Source organism: Ostrinia nubilalis, chromosome 4 (genome assembly GCF_963855985.1).
Source record: "Ostrinia nubilalis chromosome 4, ilOstNubi1.1, whole genome shotgun sequence".
Taxonomy (NCBI): Eukaryota; Metazoa; Arthropoda; class Insecta; order Lepidoptera; family Crambidae; genus Ostrinia; species Ostrinia nubilalis.
This window is the reverse complement of record NC_087091.1, coordinates 16,454,377-16,464,874: the sequence shown is the minus strand read 5'-3', so window position 1 is coordinate 16,464,874 and position 10,498 is coordinate 16,454,377. Positions and strand designations below refer to the sequence as shown.

General features: G+C 33.1%; 1 protein-coding gene across 1 annotated transcript; it reads right to left on the bottom strand.

Annotated features, from left to right (window-relative positions):
* Nucleotides 1-4,460: 4,460 nt before the first annotated feature.
* Nucleotides 4,461-10,180, bottom strand: LOC135071398 (uncharacterized). The gene is made up of 7 exons (XM_063965189.1): nucleotides 10,109-10,180; nucleotides 9,630-9,874; nucleotides 9,355-9,408; nucleotides 8,793-8,945; nucleotides 7,446-7,532; nucleotides 7,180-7,322; nucleotides 4,461-4,466 (listed from the first exon to the last, which is right to left on the bottom strand). The coding sequence occupies exons 2-7, from the start codon at nucleotides 9,865-9,867 to the stop codon at nucleotides 4,461-4,463; spliced, it is 681 nt and encodes a 226-aa protein (XP_063821259.1). The 5' UTR covers nucleotides 9,868-9,874; nucleotides 10,109-10,180.
* Between the last annotated feature and the right edge of the window lie 318 nt (nucleotides 10,181-10,498).

Here is a 10,498-nt window from a genome sequence, read left to right as displayed (position 1 = left end):
TTGACAGCAGTACTACCAACAAAAAGAAAATAAATAAACCATCACCATAGACAAATTCAACCAATGACAGCCGAAACCGGAAATCAAACTGAGGACAGATAAGTTAACGAGTAACGTTACTTGTAACTTGATACAACTTCAGTCATCTGGGACACACTACTGTCCTTTGAGTGTTACATTTGGGAATCCAACCCAGAACAAAGAAATTCGCTTCGTGGCGCGAAGAAACTAATCAAAAGTTGACCATCCAAGTTACAAACTTGACTGGTATTGTAAAAAAAAATCCAAGTCGGATTACAAAAAAAAACTTGGATGGTAAATGCCATCAAATCTATTGCTATCCTTTTTCAAAATAGTGGCGGGTGAGCTCAAAGGGGACCAATGACGTTCCTGGGAGACGGGAAATACAGGGAAAAAATTCACGGATAAAAAGGGAGAGTGAGCTTACAGCTTCACGACACAACATAAATTATTATAAATTCAAAATAAAACATTGTATGGTAACTTAACCTTTTATTTGCACTTTGTACCTTATTTCCTAGTAAGTAACCAACTGCTTCTTATCTATTTTAGAGTTTTTAGAAATAATAAGTAAGTAGGTAAGCTACATTTATGTTTTTAACAAAATGATGAGATCAAGTTAATTAAATTAACTTCAAGATAATAATTATACAACACGATCACATTTTTTTTTATAAAGTTTAAAAAGTTATTAAACTTTTGTTCAATAAATAATAAATTATACTATTTTTTTAAGTCATAAAAATTCAAAATGAGTTTCTTACAATATAACCTTTATGAGATATCATTAAAATTATGATTTAAAAATACCACTTGAGAAATTATGCTTGTTTTAAGATTTATTCTTTTTTCATTTACAATTTGGCCATCTTGGGAAAATATTCTCTCACATGGTACTGAAGTTGCCATGATATTTAGACTTGTTTTCACAAGTTGATGTAATCGGGGATAGATATGTTTCCTTTGGAACCACCATAACAAAGGATCTGTGTTTGCTCCGGTGGCATCTTTTCTGGGTAACAATGGCTCCTGTAAATATTTGTCAACTTCGTCAATGGACGATGCTGTAGCATTTCCAGGCCTCAGGTGTTTTTGAACTTCTTTGTCAAAATCTTTGAATAGCATATCGTCTAATTTATCTGCTTTACATGTACTACTTGCATTCATACGTTGGTTGGATACCACTTGATTATTAAGTGGTGCATTCTCACTGGTCTCCATTGGTCTCATACTTGCTACTTTGCTGTGTAATGTCTCCAACATTTTTTCGTATTTTGAATCATCAATAAAACCAAATTTTTTATATCTTGGATCTAAAACTGTACTGAATCCTATTAAATCATTGTCTTCAATGTGATCTCTTTCACTAAAAAACTGAGTGTTTATTTCTCTCAACAATCGTGTCACCATGTTGTTTATTTCTGGCATTAGGTTAAATTAATTAATTTCACATTTATTTAAATGTACTTTTAATTGTTTTAAGTAAATAATAATAGAGGACATGGTAATTTTACTTTCTGAAGCAATAACAGTAGTGAGAGTATCAAATACTTCTAACACTTGAACAGATTGTTCTGCGATTAACCATTCATTAGGACTGGGCACATCTACTTGTTGTATTTCATCATTTTCAACTAAAAGAGATGACTTCAGCACAGCAATCGTAGAGACTATTGCCCCTTTTACAGACAGAGTTCTTTTTATCATATCAAAGGTGGAATTCCACCTAGTTGGAACATCATTTTTTAATTTTGTAATCTGTAGATCCATACTTTCCTGGACGTTATTTAACTGGGCCGTTGCTTGAGAGTTTCTATTAAAGTAACTCACTAAGATTTTTATTTTGTTAACCACTGCTTTAATCTCTTCAATTCCCGCTTGTGCGATTCGATTAAGGGAATGGGCGAAGCAACTCCAGTGGCGCCATGCGCCGGCAAGCACTGCAGCTTTAATGCTAGCTACATTGTCACTTACAATCACAGTTAACTTATCAACAATTTGCCACTCAGTCATAATTTCGTTAATTTTGTATGCAATATTTTCAGCTGTATGATGCTCAGTGAATGAAATACATCCTAATAAATCATTATCTAAAACCATTCCTTCATTGTTTTCTACAACGTAATGTGCAGTCACAGCATAAATTATTTCTCCCGTCTTTGATGTCCACCCATCAGCAGTTAGGCACACAGATAAAGCACGTTCTAAGCGGTTTTTAACCTTGGCAACAGTTTCCTGGTATATGGCTGGAATCAACAACTGAGATATAGTTTTACGTGTTGGTAATTGGTATGCAGGATTGAGAAGTTTGACGAACTTGATAAATTCGTTCTCTGCTACAAAACTAAAGGGATAATAATCTTTGGTGATCATTCTCACTAACTGCCTATCAATTTCTTGCTGTTTGTTTCTTTTTAAAGTTTTATCCAAAAGAAACTCCTTTCTTTTTTTAGATTCTTTTAAAATTTTTCTTACTTTATGTGGGCCAGATTTGGCTACCCTGCCTGCTGTAGTGGATGGCTGGGTATTAAGTGGTGTATTATTTACTGAATATTCTGAAATAGTCGTACAATTTGCTAGTGGGCCTATGTTTCGAGCTGGATGCTTTTTATTAATATGTCTTATAAGACTACAAGTTGATCTGTTGGCAACTGACAAAATTTGTTCGCAATACAAACATTTGACTTTCTTTTCTCCATTGATGGCTGTGAAGTGCAACCATATTTGGCTCTTCAGTCTTGATGGCCTTGATGCATTTGACATTCTTCCCTCACTATTCTGTACCTAGAAAATAACATCAATTCTTTAATATTAATTTTATGAATAAGTAACAGATGTGCAAGTACAAACGTGAAATTCGTCGTTAACGAGTAACGTTACTTTTAACTAATGTTTGTTGGTTTATGTAGGTATCTTCTTTTAATATTTTGTATAATTTTATATACATTCATGGTAACTAACAGTCAATGCGGGAGTAAATTCGAGGTAACGGAAAAAATAATTACAACAATATAACATTACTTACACCATGGACCTATAAAAAAAGGCGGACGGAACTCGCGCTACAACAAAACTGTGACGCAAAATTTTGGCGTTTGTCTATTGTGTGAGTGAATTTAGGGATGCCATGTTAGCCAAAACATTTTACCCATTTATTTTAAGAAAAACATAGATCGGCAGATGTTACTTGGGAATGTAGACAGAATTATTCCGTGCCATTTTAAAAGGATGAAAGGTGAATGCGTTGAGGTAGGCGCGAAATTTTCAATGTTCAAATTTTCTTACATTGTTTGCAAGTCAGTGTGTCAGGGTATGTACATACATAATGTTGATCAAAAATGATTCACGCAGTTACAAATTACGAATCTGGTGTACATTATAATCATAATCTTATGCATCATCAATATATTATTATTATCTCTGATAGATTTTTTTTAACATACAACCTGACACTGACTTGCAATCAATGTAAGAAAATTTGAATTTCGCAGTTCCACATTTTTGGGAAGGATCAAATTTGCCTATGAAAATATATCCCATTAAAACACAATTATTATGATAAATTATTTTATTTCCATATGCGTAATAAATAACTAAAAAGTCCTAAAATTATTATTAATTTCCCATATTTCGAGTAATTTTCCCACGTAAATAACTGAGAACACTGATCTTTGACGTATTATTTTTTCGAGTGAATGACGTTTGATTTCAATTAATTTCAATATTTTAATGTCGGGAAATAAGTGATTGGATTATTATTTTGCCTGTGAAATGTGATTCCTTAATTTTTGTTTGTTCGAACAGAACGGTTTTTACACAATTTCATCACACAAGACATGTCGTATTCGTGTTGTTTTTTCGCTGCTTAAATGTGTCAACTGTGTGAAGTTTGCACTCGAAGTGGTGTATCAGGGTGTGAATGTGTGCGTGCCGGCCTGTACGTACAGGCAAGCTGGTGTATCCTAATGTCACAGTATTTTGTTGATGAGAATCCGTCCGACTTTTTTTATAGGTCCATGACTTACACTGTATTTTTCGACAAGATTTATCAAGATTATATCGAATGCATGGACCTTATAGGTCCATGATCGAATGTAGTTAAGTTATGAAACCAAATATTGTCATTTCGGAATTACCTATTCTAATAACTATACCCACTAAATAACTAAAAACTGTTTGCAATAATTTAGATAGGATTTCTAAAAATACAAACAACCACAGCAAACAACAAACACCAAAAATCAGGCGTGAAACTGTCAGCTGTCACTGTCATCACTCATCAACACATCTTTTTTTTACATCGCGTTAACAGCTTGAGGCGGAGCCCATAGGACGGTTTATTCCCGTTGTTTCCACTAGAACGGGACACAATGGGAATTTAAATAAATAAATACACTTTACTTCCGATGTCGCCACTCGAGTAAATATATTCTTTGGTCTTAATCCTAAGGCCCGGTTTTTTGATTCGTAGTTAAAATAACCATAGTCAAATTTGACAGATGTCAAATGACAAGTGGTTAAATATCAGAAAAAAATGTTCTTCGAACAATGGTTAGCTTGACTTTTAGTAAATTTTTTAACTATCAGTTAACATTCTGTTAATATTTAACCATTAGCAGGCCTGGCTCCAAAGAGCATAAAAGAGTAAGAGACGGCACTCCATAGATATTTTTTGAGCTCACGCACACATATGCATTTTAGAGAACGACCCGCAAATCTTTACCAACCGCACAAACTACAGGCGGAGCTACCAACATAATGCCTTATTTTCTGACAGTATTAGTGACGTTCGTAATAACTTATCGATTATCGATACTTTGCTAGGGTTGTAATTGCATATCGATATCTAGTATAGGAACCTTCAATATTTTAATGATTACTATTTTTATTTTATACTATGTGTAAGTAAAACGAAGTTTTGTAACGTAAATTATTTATTTCGAAATAAAATAGGTATATTACAATAAGTATTGAACATGACATAGCAGTTGTAGGCATGAGGAATTATTGAAAATTATAACAAAGTACAGAAATGATAATTTTATAAACTTTTATTTTCACAACTTTTTCTAAGAAAAAATAGGATTTTTATTTATAAACATCTTTAATTTTCTTATCAGCTGATCGAACCTCAGCCTCAAGATTACTTTTCAATGCTTTGTTGCTGTGCTTTTTTACTTTTGTCAGCAAAATTGTTTTCACTTTTTATGAAGCTGTCATTAATGATTTTACAACTTTTTCTTAGAAAAAGGTAACTTAATATTTTAAACATCTTATCATAAATTTCTTTATTATGTTGTTGACATTTAAACCAACTAAAATTACAATTTGTACTCAACATTAAGAAAATGAATTTTCCAACATTTTCCATATATATCTGGTCGGCAATATGGTCATGATAAAATTGTTTAGCTTCATTTACGGTGGTACATAATTGAATTGTTGGATAAACGAGACTTTTTTTATCATGCCACCATTCGCGAAGAGATATATTATATATGCATACAAATCATTGTCAACAGGAGTTTTCACGCTCAAACACTCTTCACAAATTAAACAAGAACTCTTCTGTAATAGTTTGGCAGCTAAATACCCGCTTACATATACTACTGGTTGGTTTTCAAGGCTACACAAATTTTCAATGGGCTGTTCTAAGTTTTCAGGGTCCGGGATAGACAACACAGGATAAAATTCAGTGTCTGTGGAATCTTGAACATTAATTTTTATTTCTGTTGTTTTTAAATTAGTTTTTAAAATGTCTTTATATTCCAGCATATGTTTATTGTTGTCTGCTTCACAATTAGCACTTCTGCTATGAGGCACTTTCAGCCCAGTAACCATGCTTGTTTTAAGCGCTGCAGTAAAGTGCGTGATAGTGGGATTTCTATTGGTTACACTGTGTTGCCTAATGATTCCAAATAAGTTTTCCAGAGAGTCTTGGTTAAACTGTCTAAGGTTCATATATTTAAACCCTTCATTCTTTAACTTTTCCCAAATATCGTTTAAGGATTTGATAGATATTTGATATCCCTTTACGCATTTAACATTTTTTAGTATCGTGTTTTCTGCTGTTATAAATTTTATGGTTTTTAACTTATCAGTATAAAAGGTCCAAGACTCAATGTGATTACTTGATGTGGAAACATTTTCCCGGATCCCTTTCTTTACGTCATTTAAAGATGATGGACCATTTGTACAATCAAATAGTTTATCTAACTGTTCAATCACAAATGCTGTATCATTGCAATCAGAAACTTCTTTCCATGCCATCATTTTTAAAATAGCTGCCACGGTATTACTCAGAGCATGCGCAGCATACTTCACCCTCATCTTAGTTTTGAATGTTGGATTTACAATGGTACTATTCAGTTTTTTAAAATTTAAAAAAATTCTGTTGTGTTCTTCTGCAACTACCAAATGCCTCCATTGTGCAATTTTTCCATCGAAAGACATATTTCCACTTTTAAAGAAATTGTTTCGTAATGATTTGAACAAGTGAGGGATGTCATAGATTATAAAAATTTTGTCATTATTTACAGAGAAAAAGTTGCTATCTATGCCTTGTCCACAGTTTCTTTTTAACATGTTAAGAGCTCCTATATTTGTAGATCCCTGATCACAAACTGTTGTTAGAACCATAAATCCGATTTCTTTTAATTTTTTGATGATGTCCGATATAATTTTTGCCAGTTTTGCTGTTGATATTGTGCCTTCCACAAAATAGTGCGCAATATATTGTTTGTATTTATGTTTAGCACCCTGTATCATAAACACTAACGCATGGTCTGCAATTTTCTTTTCTCGTCCCATGTTCTCGCCCTCTCCATAATCCACGTAGCCATCCACTTTATCAGCAATTTCGTTATAAATTATCCGTTTCTTTAACGCCATCTCGTCAAATATTAACGAGCAATATTTATTTTCCTTTGGCATACTTGATGCTTTTGCCTCTAACATATCAATTATATTTTTATTTATACCAGGCTCCATTGGTATATTTTTTTAAATCCTTTGGAGCGTTTTAGTGCTTGGTAGCGTAAACAGCTTTTGCATATAGCGGTATGCTTTAGGGGACCGTTTAAATATAACCAAAGCATATATTTTGTTGGCTAAAGTCCACCTTTTTCCTTGTGACTTTTTTTTGTTATTCTGCACTACATCCTCTACTAATGATGTCAGCACTTCCGAATCTAACTTGTCTAAATTCACTCTTGACTTCGCTATATTCCTTATTGTTTTTTTTGCATTTTGTAACTGTCGCCAAAGCCTCTTCTCTTTAATTGTAAATGTTGATGAAGTGTCTGTAAAAAATAAAAACATTTCCATTAGGAAAAAAAATCAACATTAAAGCAAATTGAATTGAATATTGGTTAATTAATCAGCAATTTTACTTAGTTTTTTAAATTAGGTATGTTTTATCTTACCTTTCATTTCAATGTTTTTCTTAGGTCTTTTATAACTGTGGACTAATATTTCTGCCTGTGCATCTTGATGGCAAATGTTTTTATCATCTGAAATATTATAAATATGCAAATTAGTTTAAAAGGACATCATCCATTTTGGTCCAAAATCAAAAGTGCCGGCCAAAAAATAAAAGTGCTGTATTCTGATAGAATACGTCCGCCTTAGCATTTATTACTATGGCACCAAAGCTGTAGCACCACTGTGCATCGTAGTATTTGAGCTCTAAAAATATATGAAACGACTGACTTTGATCTCAGATACTACGATGCACAGTGGTGCTACAGCTTTGGTGTCATAGTAACAAATACTAAGGCGGACGTATTCTGTCAGAATACAGCACTTTTTTTTTTATTGGCCGACATTTTTGATTTTGAACAAAAAATGTATGAATCGTCGATGAATTTTAGATCTCAAATACTCGACGCACAGTGGTGCTACAGCTTTGGTGCCATAGTAACAAATGCTAAGGCGGACGTATTCTGTCAGAAGACAGCACTTTTTGTTATTGGCCGACACTTTTGATTTTGAACAAAAAATGTATGAATCGTCGATGAATTTTAGATCTCAAATACTCGACGCATAGTGGTGCTACAGCTTTGGTGCCATAGTAACAAATGCTAAGGCGGACGTATTCTGTCAGAACACAGCACTATTTTTTTTATTGGCCGACACTTTTGATTTTGAACAAAAAATGTATGAATAATCGATGACTTTTAGATCTCAAATACTCGACGCACAGTGGAGCTACGGCTTTGGTGCCATAGTAACAAATGCTAAGGCAGACGTATTCTGTCAGAATACAGCACTTTTTTTTGTTGGCCGGCACTTTTGATTTTGGACCAAAAATATATGAAACGTGGATGATGTCCTTTATTTTGTTGTTTTATGAAACATAATTATTTCCAAATCAATCAATCATTATCAAGTTTTAAAAAAATGCAAAGACAGGATAATGATAGCTCTTCTCATAAAATATGAAGCGTGGGCCCACCTTCAATAACAATGACATAATATTAAATTAAAGGCATTTAGAGGTTTTAATGTTCTGCATTCTGGATGCGGTCTGCGGGTATATCAAGACAATCTGTAAGTGGTCGTGATAAGGCAATCAGTCACGTGTGCTTTGCGTTCTTTGTTCGTATCCGCACGGTCAAATCGCATTAATATAAAATGTACAGAAACCTAGAATGTTGTACATATAAGTTCATTTTGACCTGACTGCAGACTGCAGAACGCATCCAGGGTGGCATTCTTTAGTTTGAGGGAAGGCATATTTTAGAAGGTAAATAATTAGTTTGTACACTTACCATGAGTAATGGGTTTATAGGTCATATGTTCTGGTGCATTGGAAGTAGAAGGAAGAGGTTCAAAAGTTGTTTTCACAGAAATACCAGAATCTGGTATATCCACAGCTCCCAAACATGTTGAATTTAGTTGTTTGGTTGTAGTTGTAAGGGGAACTGAAAGCAGATAATGAAATGTGAATTGGGTAATAAAATGTCATGTTCTTACCCAACTTTAGGGTACAATCAGTCTAGTACATGTCTTGCTCACATTAAAAATTACTAGCTTATAAATATTATTAAACTAGCTGACCTGGCTAATTAATGTAGATTGCCTAAAATTTTTCAAATTGGTCCGGTACTTTTTTTGAAGAATTTGTATTACACAAATTACTAAAGTCCCTCTAACTCAACACACATTCTAAGCTAAATTGTGTTACGAGTGGGTTTACTACAATATTCAAGCTGTGGGGTTCTAACCCGCACTTTAGGCTATCTTGGCTTCGAGTTACGGAGCCGATCAAATACAAACAAACAATTAAATATTTCCTTTTTATATTATTAGTATAATTTTAGATAAACATACCTCGTTCAACTGGATTTGACTTCTTTGGAATGCAATATGAATGATCATAAAGAACTGTAACAAAGTATAGATATAATTAATAATTGAAATTATATATTATTTATTGATAAGCATACAACACATGTTTGTGGTTACAAAGAAAGAACCTTGTTAAATTGCATTCGGTTGGTTTGTTTTGGAAACCAAAGAAAATTAATTAAGACATCTAAATAATTCAGAAAAATTGATAGATAGTAAATTAAATTTTAAAAAAATAATTGAAGTCATCATCATACCTGTCTTGAGGTTTTCTTTATTGGAGTCTTTTACATGAAGAGGAAACTCTGTCAAAACTTCATCTGGCAAGATGGGATTGCTCAATTCCAGTGTTGGAATAGCTGAGTTCTTCAGCCGAGTTCCTTTGGCATTGAAGGATTCAGGAGTGAAGTGCCCACCACAAACAAACTTCAGTTGGTGTAACTTTTCAATAGGTACATATGCTAAGTCTTCTATGCCAGCATTTTTAACCCACATTCGACAACTGAAATAAGAAATACCTATTAGAAAAGAAAAAGAATAACAAACTGAAATTTATTCATCAACTAATTTCTTTTACTATTGTTATGCAATTCATTTACAGAGTACGAAACAAAATACTGAAATTAAAAATTGGTTATGGTTATTTACTGTATGATTAAAAATAGTAATCCCAGCCTTTAAGTTTACACAATCAGTAAAATTATCTTGTAATAAATGAGTGTTATTAGAAACTTACCGGTCAGAATCCAGAGGAAACCTACTCAAAAGTAAGGGTGATCCACCACGACTTCGCCTCTTATTACAAATAACGCACTTCTTTTTGTTTCTACTCTCCATCATCAGTAGAAGCCTAAAATGAAATAGGTATTAATTAAACAAAGCCTATAATTTCTCTCCAACCAGTGTCAATGCCCTGGTTCATGCATTTACCAGTTTTGAAAGTACATTTACATTTTCATCACATAGGGTTGTTTTTAATGAATAATAGATTTGTAATAGATCTAATATTTCAAGTAAGTAGATAACATACCCATTAAACAGAAAAGTAAGAGTTTAAACTTCTGTAGAAGTTGAAACACAGCTTATTTAAAAGAGTCTCTATCTCACAAAAAACATAACACTGAAC